General features: G+C 41.5%; 1 protein-coding gene across 1 annotated transcript; it reads right to left on the bottom strand.

Moving 5' to 3' along the window:
- Positions 1–4,839: 4,839 nt before the first annotated feature.
- Positions 4,840–11,348, bottom strand: LOC112074327 (PR domain zinc finger protein 8). Its single transcript, XM_024141521.2, has 4 exons — positions 11,220–11,348; positions 8,810–9,034; positions 8,154–8,385; positions 4,840–7,483 (listed from the first exon to the last, which is right to left on the bottom strand). Exons 2-4 carry the CDS (start codon positions 9,026–9,028, stop codon positions 6,123–6,125), a joined length of 1,812 nt encoding a protein of 603 aa, XP_023997289.1. The 5' UTR covers positions 9,029–9,034; positions 11,220–11,348; the 3' UTR covers positions 4,840–6,122.
- Positions 11,349–15,025: the final 3,677 nt, after the last annotated feature.

Below are 15,025 nucleotides of genomic sequence, written 5' to 3'. Positions count from 1 at the left end.
TGATGGTGTCATACTACACCTTACCTTGATATTTAATGTCTGTGGTGTCATACTCACCTACCTGTGATATTTAATGTCTGCTGGTGTCATACTCACCTGTCTGTGATATTTAATGTCTGCTGGTGTCATACTCACCTGCCTGTGATATTTAATGTCTGCTGGTGTCATACTCACCTGTCTGTGATATTTAATGTCCGCTGGTGTCATACTCACCTGCCTGTGATATTTAATGTCTGTGGTGTCATACTCACCTGCCTGTGATATTTAATGTCCGCTGGTGTCATACTCACCTACCTGTGATATTTAATGTCTGTTGGTGTCATACTCACCTACCTGTGATATTTAATGTCCGCTGGTGTCATACTCACCTGCCTGTGATATTTAATGTCTGATGGTGTCATACTCACCTGTTGTGATATTTAATGTCTGCTGGTGTCATACTCACCTGCCTGTGATATTTAATGTCTGCTGGTGTCATACTCACCTGCTTGTGATATTTAATGTCCGCTGGTGTCATACTCACCTGCCTGTGATATTTAATGTCTGCTGGTGTCATACTCACCTACCTGTGATATTTAATGTCTGATGGTGTCATACTCACCTGTCTGTGATATTTAATGTCCGCTGGTGTCATACTCACCTCCTGTGATATTTAATGTCTGCTGGTGTCATACTCACCTACCTGTGATATTTAATGTCTGCTGGTGTCATACTCACCTGCTGTGATATTTATGTCTGCTGGTGTCATACTCACCTGCCTGTGATATTTAATGTCGCTGGTGTCATACTCACCTGCCTGTGATATTTAATGTCTGCTGGTGTCATACTCACCTGCCTGTGATATTTAATGTCTGCTGGTGTCATACTCACCTGCCTGTGATATTTAATGTCTGCTGGTGTCATACTACACTGTCTGTGATATTTAATGTCTGCTGGTGTCATACTCACCTGTCTGTGATATTTAATGTCGCTGGTGTCATACTCACCTGCCTGTGATATTTAATGTCTGCTGGTGTCATACTCACCTGCTGTGATATTTAATGTCTGCTGGTGTCATACTCACCTGCCTGTGATATTTAATGTCTGCTGGTGTCATACTCACCTGCCTGTGATATTTAATGTCCGTCTGGTGTCATACTCAGCCTGCCTGTGATATTTCATGTCTGCTTGGTGTCATACCACCTACCTGTGATATTTAATGTCCTGCTGGTGTCATACTCACCTGCCTGGTGTTTAATGTCCGCTGTGTCATACTCACCTGCCTGTGATATTTAATGTCTGCCTGGTGTCATACTCACCTGTCCTGTTGATATTTTAATATGTCTGCTGGTGTCATACTCACGCTGTGAATTTAATGTCTGCTGGTGTCATACTCACCTGTCTGTGATATTTAATGTCTGCTGGTGTCATACTCACCTGTCTGTGATATTTAATGTCGCTGGTGTCTACTCACATGCCTGTGATATTTAATGTGCCTGCTGGTGTCATACTCACCTGCCTGTGATATTTAATGTCCTGGTGTCATACTACCTGCCGTGTGATATCTAATGTCGCGTGTGTCATACTCACCTACCTGTGATATTTAATGTCGTGCTGGTGGTCATACTCACCTGTCTGTGATTTTAGTCCGCTTGGTGTCATACTCCACCTGTCTGTGATATTTAATGTCTGCTGGTGTCATACTCACTGCAATCTCTCTCAACAACGAACAACATGAAGGACATTAAATATCACAGGTAGGTGAGTATGACACCATCAGACATTAAATATCACAGACAGGTGAGTATGACACCATCAGACATTAAATATCACAGACAGGTGAGTATGACACCAGCAGGCATTAAATATCACAGGCAGGTGAGTATGACACCAGCAGACATTAAATATCACAGGCAGGTGAGTATGACACCAGCAGGCATTAAATATCACAGGCAGGTGGGGGGTGAGTGTGGGGGGACGACAATATGCTTTGTGGACTTAACCAGACATATATATATATCATGGTGTCAAGGCATATGAACTAACAGGTATATATCCATAATGCTTTTGTGACTGACTGGTGGTATAAAATGACCTTACAGTGGAGTGTGCATATCATCCATGGAGAGACAATATGTACCCTAGGTCTACCACAATCACAGTTGCTTTATAGTTCTCTATTATTTTTTATCTATTCACCTCCAGGGTGAATTGTTTATATGTGTTGAGGACTGTGCTATGTCCACCTGGCTCTGTGATAAAGGTGTGAATTCATCTGTGGCCGTTTGAGTGCTGGCTCTGAGGACAATGACATTTGCTGCCGTAGAAATGAGCTGTAATTCACATTATTTCCGCTTGGTGTCACTGTTGAGCTATGTTTCTACGTTTCAGCGTCTTCCTCGAAGGTTCCAAACGTTGCGTCTTTATCCCCTTATTAATCAAATGTAATTGATAGGTAGACTACACTACTGCACAATAATAATGATTGTATCGTTTTACAATTAATATCTATATTTTTAAACATCCCCCCTAGGCTTTTGTAGATTTCAATAAAGGGTAGGCCATGTTTTATTAGCCTTTATGGCCGATGTTCTGCATTTGTTCATGATCGTAAAGTGTGAATAGCGGACATGTGTTCAAACTGGACTTGCTGAAAAGGAAACTTAATGTCGCTGTAAAAAAGACAGAACTTGTGACTTAACATGGAATAATATATTCTAATTGAATTCAATTGGATTTCTTACATCCACATAATTAGATGTAGTCAGTAGGCCTATTATTGGCTTATGGTAAAGGGAAAGTATGATAATTTACAACTCATCAAGCATGTAGTGGTTTATTTTTTTATTCTTCTGTTTTATCACATTTTTTATTATTTAATAAATCGAAAACATTTGCAGGTGTTGTTGCTGATATTCTGTGGATGTAAACAAGATGCCATTTGGTGACCCAATAGGGTGAATGCATCGATACTGTTCATAGGAATTACATTTTTTTATCGTTAGAAGTAAATAAAAGTTCAGATGTCGGGCTAATAAACACTGGTTACAGGTTCTGCTTCTTGTGGGAAAGAGTTTAGGGAGGAAACGTGCCTTCTTTTATGCAACTTGACGCGGTTTGCGCCCATGAAGTAACCATGGAGATCTGTTATTGCACCTTTCTTGGAAAAAGCTTTTCTTGCTGTGTATCAGCTAATATCTGTTTTATGCTACTTTATCTCGTCACAAAAGGCCCAATTCCGTGTTGAACTGTGCATCGCAAATCATTTCATGATGATTTTCAGTTGACTAAATCATTTTTTTTGTTATTAAATCATAACATACCAGGAAATTAAAATGAACAGTTAAAATATAATATTTCTGGTGAAATTATTATTATAATGGTTATGTTTATTATTATACAGGGTCTCGTTTCCCAGTTTGCACGACGATGATCATACCAGATGCAGCGTTATTTATGAGCCAACTTTTGAACCGTTTCCCAGACAAGCATGTAGAGAGAGAACGTTCGCAGTGCGTCATTAGGCCGCTTGTCGATTACTGATAACACGGAAACAAAAGTTGATCTGCTTTCTCTGTTAAAATCTTCATTTAACAATATAATTATTCCACAATACTGAAGACGGATCAGCTCATATAGAGAGATATTAACCACCTATGGCTGCAAATAGGCTACTGAGGCGGTTTATAACGCTCACCCAATACTAATACACCAGGCTAAATCCCAGATTGGCCACATCGCTGCGCTCATGTTGTCACACACCATGAAATACAGTGAGGCACAAATTACAGACAGTAGCCTTGTCGCAAAATAGAACTCAATTGATCGAACGTGAAATGGATTTAAATATGATTTAAATAGCCTATATAGGCTCATGTATCCTGTATGTATTGTATAATGCAGTCATCTCGGTTTTTAATCCTTCCCTTGTTTATAACAAGTGCAAAAAACTTTGGGAATTTTGTATTTGTAGTCAAATTCGTACTGAAGTTATCGGCGGTCACAGTCAGACAGACCGGCATCTTGAATCTCTGTTCATCGGACATCTTCTGTTAATGACGTGACGCGGAAGGGCAACAACAACAAAATATCCTCTAATGTTGCAGTTTGGCGGCTCTATGATCGGTCTGGATTAGGGTGCAGGACCGTGTTTGGGGAAACCGTGGACTGGATCACTCATAGATGTGTGAAGATGTTTATGTGCCACGTTATTAACGAAGCATGATACTAACGAAGACGCGGGGAAACAGCTCGGCTACTAAATATATATTGTAAAATGGTTCTAACTATGATCGTAACGCTACAAATGCTCTGGGAAACGAGGCCCAGATCTCTCAGGATCAAGAAAATCCGACAATGCAGACACGGACTAAACTAAATGTACACCTCTCATGTGATTACAGAATAGGACTGCAGAAAATATGGTTTCATTGTCAGAAGCCCGATCTTCTTTTCATACATCCTGGGCCACAATATCATATTTGTTTTATTAGCCAACACAGCGTGTGAAGAATGGGCGAAACAAACAAGCCTACTCTTTATTTGTACAAAGGCTGAAATAAACGTGGTAACCATAATTACGGCCAATGACCGTCATATCTTTGAGATGGATTTATGACCATTTTTGTCAAGTTAAAACATTTACTTGTTTTAAAAACAATTGGCCAATCTTTCGACCAGTCGTTGCGTTATTCGACGATCTCCAAGTAGGTCTGTGATTTAGTTCGGCATTTGCCACCTAAACGCGTGTAGTCATGTGGATTCATATTGGATTGTCTATATTCCTATCTACAACCTTGGTAAATGTAATTTCTTTACCTTGTTTTTTTTTTGTATAAACACAGGTTCCACACATAGAGATGAAAATAAAGCTATTTTATTGTCAAATCATTCAACATGATCAGGTAAACTATCAAGTAGTCAATTTCAGCATGAAGGAAGAAACTCGGAAACTACTGTATTCCTCACTGACACAAAAATTCACACTTTGTATTTCAAACACACCAGGTATGTACATCGTCACTGTAGAGACTGCATCAATTCCCGTTGTCGCACTGTGCCCTGTGAAATATAGTCAGTCTGTCTGACGTCATATCCTCATTCGTGTCAATAGCATTCAACCTTTAAAGTGAACATGAAAAAAAAAACGTATTGAATAGTAAACCATGTAATGTAACTCTTTTTTATTTATCATTTTCTATATATGTCTTTATATAATATAAAATCCAAACTTACTGTACATTTAAATACACATATTCTTATTTTACCTTATTTACCAAATTGTAAGTGCTTCATAAGATAAATAAATTCATTTCTGAAGTCAAAATGCATTAGCATAAAGAAACATGACATTTGAAGAAGAAACCAAAAACAGACTCAAGGAACAATAATAATTGTCTGTGTTGAAAACAAGTGCTCCTTTAAGTGGTGTATGGTCAGCCAGCCAGTCAGTGTCAGTCAGCCAGTCAGTGTCAGTCAGCCAGCCAGCCAGCCAGTCAGTGTCAGTCAGCCAGCCAGCCAGCCAGTCAGTGTCAGTCAGCCAGTCAGCCAGCCAGTCAGCCAGTCAGTCAGCCAGCCAGTCAGTGTCAGTCAGCCAGCCAGCCAGCCAGCCAGTGTCAGTCAGTCAGCCAGCCAGTCATATAGCCAGTCAGTGTCAGTCAGCCAGCCAGCCAGTCATATAGCCAGTCAGTGTCAGTCAGCCAGCCAGCCAGTGTCAGCCAGCCAGCCAGTCAGCCAGCCAGCCAGTGTCAGTCAGCCAGTGTCAGTCAGCCAGCCAGCCAGTCATATAGCCAGTCAGCCAGCCAGCCAGTCATATAGCCAGCCAGCCAGCCAGCCAGTCAGTCAGTCAGCAAAAAAAGTTCCTCCCCATGGTCTGTGATGTGATACCCTTTTCCCACTATGGTGCCGACCCAAACCGTGCTGTGCTGGCCTGGGTCTACTCTTTCCCCATTGTCCTTTATGGTCCATCCCAGCAACTTCAGTGGCCAAACCTTACTGTTCTGGTTCGTCTACAGTATATTCTTTACACACTGTCCTTTCAAGCAAGGCTTCCTTAATCAAATGCAATTCCGTAACCAGGCCAGCGCAGCACAGTACAGCTCGGCCACTCGCAGTGTGAAAACGGTCTGTTATTGATCTGAAAGTCAATTGTGGGAGGTCATGTGACGAGAGAGGTGGTGCCTCTCCCTGAACGACTCGTTACAGATCGGACACTTGAGTTTCTCCTCACGCCTCCTCTTCACCATCGGCTCCATGGCGAACTCCTTCTTGTGGTGCGACCTCATGTGGTACACCAGGTCAGAGGTCATACGGAAGGAGGCGTTGCACTTGGCGCACCAGTTCTGGGCGGGCAGACACAGAGAGGTGAAGGAGGGGGGGAGTAAGGTTAACGCTGAGGGCATCTGCAGCTGGATGGGGCCCTGGCTCTTCGGCCAGAAGGCTGTGGCAGCAGCCGCTGCGTAGAGGAACGGGCTCTGCTTGGACATGGCGCCCGGCACTGGGCAGTTGGCGCCCAGCTCGGCGCCGTGGAGTTTGGCGGCTAGGTGGTCTGCCTGGTAGAGTCTAGAGGAGGAGATGGTGTCTCCAACCGTCGGGTGACAGTCCAGGAGTTTGGGCGTGGTCATGACCAGAGGTGAGATCTGGGAGAAGGAGGAGGTAGCGTGGCGGGAAGGTTGGCTGAAGGCGCTCTTCCTATCCCTGCTGTTCCCCCCACCCTGCTGGACCACGGAGGTGAAGGCGCTCCCTAGCGGAGAGGCCTCCATGCGGGTCTGTGACTGGACAGGCTGAGTCTCCGACAGAACCTGCCTAATGTTGAGATGCTTCTCCTGGGGAGGGTTGCTGCCGGGGCCGGGCCGACCTCCGTCCTTGTTCTCGACGTTGGAGCTCTGGAGGTTTTTGGTGCTGCCGCTGTTACCGTGTGTCTTTAGGCTCTGTGGAGACTTCTTGACCTCGGTGAAGGCGCTGCGTTTACCCTCCCCACCCGACTCGGTGGACCCCGACCCTGGAGGGGAGAACGTCGGCCCTCGTCGATTCTCCTCCAGACCGTACGCTCCCCGATAGTTCTGTGCTGAGCTAGCCAGCTCCTCCTTAGACTTGTGGGACTGAGACAGACTCAGAGAGGCCCTGCTACCATCCCGCTCTCTGTCCTCCACATCGGAGAATTTCCTCTTCCCAGAGCTCTCGCTGCGGATCTCAGCCTCACGGTCGCTCGGCGGACTGGTTCGACTGTTCTCCAGGTCTCTGGCCAGGTTATGGAAGTCTGTGGAGGGTTTGGCGCTGTCCCCATCCGAGCGGCCCAGTTTAGGGCTAGCTCTGGTGGGTGCGGTGGCGGTAGGGTTGGGGTTAGGGCGCTCAGTGCTTGGCTCCTTACTGGTGACCTCCTCGTCCACACTGCCTGCTGCCATGCTCTGTAGTCTCTTGGTGCAGCGGAACCTCAGATGGGCCAGGAAGGGGAACTCAAACTGGAAGCGCTGGTTGCAGTCAGGACAGGAGTAGGGAGTGGACCCTGGAAATGGACAGAAGGAAAAAAATGTCAGTCATTCAGAAAGAAACAACAATCTTGGTAATATTCAGTATCTTCCTAAAAGGGTCAAAGTAAAGCTTTGTAAAGCTGAAATAGAACTATCATCTTCTGATTAATATAAACTATAAATTATAAATACAGAATAGGCATATCGCATTCATTTTTTGGACACCTAATTTTCACAATTTATTTACCCTCAACTGTTGGTGTAAATGATTGTAAATGTACAACATGGTCTTCATTTTTTCTATTTTGTTTACTTTTATTTAACCTTTATTTTTTACAGGTTTTTTCTCATTGAGATAACATCTCTTATCCAAGAGAGACCTGGTCCAATAGCATCAGGGGGAACAACGTTTCAGACAAAACAACGTACATACACTAACACAACATTAAACAAAACTATAAACACACATGCAATACAACAATTATATATTACGATAAATAAAAAAACACGAAAGTATTTGACAACAGCTGTTATATATACTCTTATATCATTGTGAATTGAAACTGAATATGAGCTATTGGAATTATTTTGATGGATAATTATCAAGACAGAAACTACAAAACAGCCACCTGAAATGGAATGCTTCAATGCAAACCGTCTGGACCTGGTTCACTATTCCGCCATGCTAGTGGGCTACTAACTCACCCTTGGCCTTGACCGGCGCTTTACCCGCACTAAGCAGCAGCAGCTCAATCAGGTCTTTCCCGTACCAGACCAACAGCTCCTCGTCCTTCTCGATCCTCCGGAGAGACCGGTAGAACAGCTGTCCGTTCTTCACGTAGGCCTCGAGGTTCTGCTCGTCTCGGTCCCTCGCCGACTGCACGAGCCGCAGCCACATCAAGCCTTCCGACGTGCTGTTGGCTGCGGATGTGTCCACCTGCGCGTTGAACGGTGACAGAAAGCGAGGCAAATTCGTTAGTTGGACCCAAACGAGAAGTCCGTGCGGCAGCATTCATAGGTTGTCCAAAAAATAAAAATAGGCTATTTTGAATGTGTTTTGGCTGTTCAACTATTAATATACATTATAACCTGCACGCTATCTTGTAAGATAGCACGTCCAATTTGGTCTAATATAAATAATATAGGCTTCACACCAATGTCATGAGAAATATAAAAAAAAAAAATTATTTTTTTATCGTCTATGTCGCCTACTCTGGTTGCTATAGGCCTAATGATAAATCAACCAAATGGCAGACAATTTAATTCATTCGGAATAAGGAGATGTAATGAAATCGTAAATAAAGAATATTATGACTATTATCAATCTCGAAATAAAAATCACAATTGTATTATTTCCTTACCCGGAATATGTAAGGCGCAGTTCGTTTATCCGTTGATTTGAGCGCTACGAAGGCTATGCTGTCATACAACGACGTGTGGCTCAAAACACAAGGGCCGAAAATGGCATTTTCTGGAATGTCACATGTGGTGTAGACACTGGTGAATATATCCGTTAGACACTGCTGCACTGCTTTGGCGTCGCCGTCCCAAACCAACTTCTGTGAGCTGGATTCCTCCATCGTTGGCTGTTGTTTTGCGGACAGACAAAAGAGAAAGAGAGAGAGAGAATGAATAAAAAATACAATATATAAATGTTCTCGATGATGAGGAGTTAAATAAATTGGCACTCCGTGAGAAGGTTGGCTAAATACATAGGAGCCAGCTGTCAAGGCCATGCTGGACTGGGAAAGTGCCTTTTTGGGGGGCTGGGCGTTTTAATTAATTGAAGTCCATTGTACGATGAGAGTGGCCTATCAATTTCAAAGAGTATGGTTGCTTGCCTATTTTCCGTGGTATTCCCATGTGCTGTTGGAATAGCTGTTAATTGTGAGAAGAAGAAAAAAATTGCACGGGCCTAAACAGAATAATAACAATGGTATTAATGATTATGTTAATATAGCCTAATAATGATAAACATCAACAACAAAAAACAATAATAATAACACAAAAAGTATATGATAATAATGACAATGACAATGATATATTATCCCATGATCCAATATTATTGTTGATAATTATAATATTAATTATGTCAAGCAACTGAATTAATATCACATATGCTTTATTCTAGGCTATTGTAAATTCAAACTGCAGCCACATCCACCTCAAACCCTAATTTATTAAAAGTGTGTAAACTAATTGTAGCCTGTAGAAGAAGACAAATAGCAGTAAGAAATGATCTGGTCTGTATGACAGCATATCGAATGGATTTGGAGTGGACTGTCAAAAGTCACCGATTTCACGTCATCTACCCTCTCTCTCTCTCCGTTTCTACACGCGCTCTGAACGTATGTCCACCTCATTACCATAATCCACCACTTTTCCCTCTCGAGACAGTAATTAAGGCTGCACGCGGAGTTAATTATTTTTTTTCCCCCTTCTAATTTACTTTCTGAATTGGTGTATTTTACGGGTGACGTGGAGACCAGTTCCTCTGGCCTGCAACGCGTTATGCAGCCGTGATCTATATGCCTTTGCTTTGCCACTTGTTCATTTCAATTACGCGTAGGCCCGAAGAACACAACCGCGGCCACGGCGTGTATTGGCTAAAACAGCCGGGTCTAGAGGAATATCTGACAAAATATTATAATGTTATAACAATACTGATTGCACGTCGTATTATCTAATTCCATGTGTTATTTTTGACATGTTATTTTTGTGTCATGTTATAGACTATGCCTATATAAATGTTATGCACGTATGCTATTCAACAGATAATGTATGTTTTATTTTTTATTGTTTTTTAGTCATACAAAACATGCGTTTAGATCTCAAGAGATTATGAATTGATACTTAATCATATTTGCCATGTAAAGATAATATGTCATGCATGGTAAACATGTAATAACAAAGGTTTTAAAACACTGACAAGTGGAATATAATATTGGACAGGCCTCCATGTCACCGCACCATGAGATGTTGCTCCCCCTTTCTGCTGTCTGATAATGGGTCATCATTTGTTTTCCAGTCATTTTGCTTCTTGTGTCTCAGACTAAAAAGCAAAAGCAACTGGAGTCTGCATGCAGAGATCAAACCGAAACGTCCCTCTTTCAGACGCGCTTCAGTCAAACCTCATCATTCAAAAAAACGTTCTGGACCTCGAACAAAAAATAACTTTTCTCTTCAGCTGGATTGGTGGAGAGAAAAAATAGTTTGGAGCAATACAATCTCCTCTTATTTAGGCAATTATATTTTATCCACCAAAATGCAAAACCCTTTCAACTAGAGACCAACGCTTTCAGAAAAAGCAATTTTTCGCTCCATCCCCTATATAGCCGGTTCTTTTGTGACTTAAAAGGTCGCTCTCTCACAAGGGAAAAAACCATACAAAAGGTCCAATGAATATGCATCTGAGCTAAATGAGAGAGAATAGCACCCGGAATGTATGCGCATCCATAAAACGGATGAGGCCAACCCATTCAACATTCTGCCCTCTATTTCAGAGCGTGTTTTACTCTTACATCTGGGTGCCTAGTCTGAAAAAAAACGGTCCTAAATCAATGCAAGTACTGAATTTGCCGTTTGTCTCCTCGCCCCTTACATCTGCCGAGCGCTGTATCCAGCTTTACACGATGGTCCATTCATAGACCGCAGACAGGATGCTGCCTAGGCTACTGCTTTGTGGTGTTGTCTGCCTGTCTGTCTTTCTCTCGATTCCAAACAAACCACCCATTTGTAGCGCAAACCAAATGTAGGCTGTAAACTACGTACCTTTTTTGTTGTTGTTGAAAATAAATAATAATCCACACATAAAAATGATGCTGGAATCAATTTGCCGCCTTCGAGAGCAGGTTACGATCAGTCCTCCCCTCGGCGTCAGTACATGTCCCTGTGTGGTCGTGAAAGTGACAGTGGTGCCGCAGATATAGCCCTTCGCTGCAGAGAGAGAGATAGAGATAGAGAGAGAGAGAGAGAGAGGCATGGAGAAGGGGCGCAATGCACTGGCTGACTGACACACACACACACACACACACACACACACACACACACACACACACACACACACACACACACACACACACACACACACACACACACACACACACACACACACACACAGCACACACGTTTTGTTTGCAGCACATAATATACCCAATGAGGCGTGTCACTCGATGTCTCCTCCCTTTAACTCTTCACTGACCGGCTGGCATTTGATGAGATTTATAGGTAATATACAGGCTACATACAAAGTGCCATAACCTCGCAGAGAACCTTTTTTTATATAATATATTATTAGGCCTATGTCATAGTTTTCAGTGGCGGGAGCACAACATCACAATATATAGGAGGCAAATTAAAGATTTTTACCCCGAATAGCTAATAGCTAATTATTATAATCTAATAATAGATTTTTTCACAGTAGATTTGTGTTCTCTTCTTCTATTGTATTAGATACACATTGAATTGAAGCTACAGGTATTATATATCTTATGGGATTTGATCTAAATAGTATTATTATTATTGTTATTATTATTATTATTATTATTACTATTAGCTTATTTGAAGTTCATGTAATAGACAGTACTATAAACGTCCCATGGATAATATGGACATCGATATCGTCTCCTTACCATTACCATCATCTCCAAAGTGCTCTTTTCACCCAGCTACTGCGCATTTCCGTTTCCGCTGCGCTCCGCCCGCGACTCTACGCAGCAGGGAGTCGGGAGGGAGCCTCGTCGTGGACACCTGCCCGGCCCGTGTCCATCGTCCCGAGCTAAAGGGCCAAGCATCATCTTTATGCATTAGCCGCTCCAGCCGCTCCACTACTGAGCCAACCCGGCTGATGATGCTCCCGAGTGGCGCCAGTGGTCTAAGATACTGCATCTCAGTGCTAAGAGGCGTCACTGCAGTACCTGGTTCGAATCCAGGCTGCATCATATCCGGCCGTGATTGGGAGTCCCATAGGGTGGCGCCCAATTGGCCCAGCGTCAACAGGGTTTAGCCGGGCTAGGCAGTCATTGTACTGTAAATAAATATTTGCCAAGTTAAATAAAGGTAAACATCAAAAAATAAAAAGATGATCTGTGTTAGCGACAACCGCTGTTTAAAGCCACAATCTGATGTTGTCATGTCCTATGTTCATTTGGTGAGCGCTAGTGGATTTTTATGGATTCGAGACATCTGAATTTAACAGAGACAATAGCAGAAACCAGCAGAACTCTGGTGTTCTGAACAAAGATGTTGCATGTCGTATAAGATAATGGGCATTTCCACCAATTAGGTGATTTTTGAGAAGTTTAACTTGGACCAACAACAAAAAAAACGTTTGATTTGTAACATTCTGCCACAAAGAGGACATGTTCAACTGTATAAAAAAGTACTATTTTTCCCATTTCACAAGGGGTTGAATTTAAAAAAAAAATACAATAGTAAGTGCTTATTAAGTGCCAAATTAAGTTACAGGGTTGACCATAGCAGGGTTCACCATATCAGGGTTGACCATATCAGCATAACAGGGTTGACCATAACAGGGTTGACCATAACAGGGTTGACCATAACAGCATAACAGGGTTGACCAAAGCAGGGTTGACCATATCAGGGTTGACCATATCAGGGTTGACCATATCAGGGTTGACCATAACAGGGTTGACCATAACAGTTTTGACCAAAGCAGGGTTGACCATATCAGGNTTTGACCAAAGCAGGGTTGACCATAACAGGGTTGACCATAACAGGGTTGACCATAACAGTTTTGACCAAAGCAGGGTTGACCATAACAGGGTTGACCATAACAGGGTTGACCATATCAGGTTTGACCATAACAGGGTTGACCATATCAGGGTTGACATTTTCTAGTAAATCAGCCATAAATACCTTTGTGACAGGGGAAATGGAAGCTTGCTGTGTTAGACAGGGAGGGAGCTTAAAAAATGTACACGTTAAAACATTTCCAGCCTGTCTTATCTATGTTATTATCTATGTCGTTATCTATGTCGTTATCTATGTTATTATCTATGTTGTTATGTATGTTATTATCTCTGTTGTTATTTATGTCGTTATCTATGTCATTATATCTGTTGTTATCTATGTTGTTATCTATGTCATTATCTCTGTTGTTATGTATGTTGTTATCTATGTCATTATCTCTGTTGTTATGTATGTTATTATCTATGTTATTATCTATGTCGTTATCTATGTTGTTATGTATGTCGTTATCTATGTTGTTATCTATGTCGTTATCTCTGTTGTTATTTATGTCGTTATTTATGTCGTTATTTATGTCGTTATCTATGTTGTTATCTATGTCATTATCTCTGTTGTTATTTATGTCGTTATTTATGTCGTTATTTATGTCGTTATCTATGTTGTTATCTATGTCGTTATCTATGTTGTTATGTATGTCGTTATCTATGTTGTTATCTATGTTGTTATCTATGTCATTATCTCTGTTGTTATCTATGTCGTTATCTATGTCGTTATCTACAACACCAGAAAATGGCCAGAAAGACTAGAACCGGCTCACCTGTGTTTTACACTACGAGTTGACTGTTAGATGTTCAATGTTTCTTTAGAAAAAAATATATATTTAAAAGGATTAGTTTCACCATAATAAAATGAGAGTTCAGTTCACGTTACAGGGTTCAACTTAAAAAAATGAGGGACAGACGTAAATAAATCACTAATCACATTTAAATACATAATAATCTTTAGAATTGTCTTTGTCAAAGAAACAGAAACAGAAATAACTTTACAAGATGGTGAAAACTTCTATACATTTTTGGGGGGGATGAAGTGTGTTGACAAACGCCCTTTTTTACCAAGCCTTTATTCATATTTTTTAAAAAGTATTTTAATTTATTGAATTCTCCATGTGGTCACAGCGATTACTTCAAATATCAAAAGGGGCGCAAAAGGTACTCTATTCATGCAATGACCCATATGACAAAGCACATATACATTAAATGCACTGTACATAATGTGGGTTGACGGCCGTAACATCACAGGATATAACAAGTAAATAAAAGTTACTGTCCATTACTGCTTAAAATAACCATCATTTATTCACCTTACTTTACTTTCATAAAATATTTCAGTTGCTGTGTATAATATATTTGTTTATTTGTTAACTTTATTACTTTGTTCCAAGTCATCATCTCATCTCTATAGAGCTGCTGTCTGACAAAATCACTATTTTAGTAGTTCTTCAACGTAAATATGGTGTACTTTTGTGACTGCTGAATACCAACTAACAATCACTTAGATCCTGTATTTTCAGGTAGAGATACTTCATTGATGTACTGCTCGCTATCTCTCTCTATCGCACATTCTTCCATCTCTCCCTCCCTTTGTCTGCCACACGCAGACCCGGACAAGTAGGAGACACGCAATGGATTATGGTCATTGTAGGTAATTACATTGTTTTCTGCACTAAACTATGTAAAATATTGGTCTGTTGGAAACTACAACTCCCTACATCACACAGTTCAGTCTGGATCTGATTTACCTCTAGAGAAACTACAACTCCCTACTACATCACACAGTTCAGTCTGGATCTGATTTACCTCTAGAGAAAC

The sequence above is a fragment of the Salvelinus sp. IW2-2015 genome, unplaced genomic scaffold, assembly GCF_002910315.2.
Source record: "Salvelinus sp. IW2-2015 unplaced genomic scaffold, ASM291031v2 Un_scaffold2584, whole genome shotgun sequence".
Lineage (NCBI taxonomy): Eukaryota > Metazoa > Chordata > Actinopteri > Salmoniformes > Salmonidae > Salvelinus > Salvelinus sp. IW2-2015.
Note: the sequence above shows the minus strand (reverse complement) of the source record. Positions and strands in the feature narration are given on the sequence as shown.

Excerpts from the sequence above, each read along its gene's own strand:
- LOC112074327 (XM_024141521.2), bottom strand. The coding sequence starts at position 9,028 with ATGGAGGAATCCAGCTCACAGAAGTTGGTTTGGGACGGCGACGCCAAA. Across the intron at positions 8,386-8,809 it reads CTGCGCCTTACATATTCCGG|GTGGACACATCCGCAGCCAA; the intron begins GTAAGGAAATAA and ends TTCAACGCGCAG. Across the intron at positions 7,484-8,153 it reads AGCGCCGGTCAAGGCCAAGG|GGTCCACTCCCTACTCCTGT; the intron begins GTGAGTTAGTAG and ends GTCCATTTCCAG.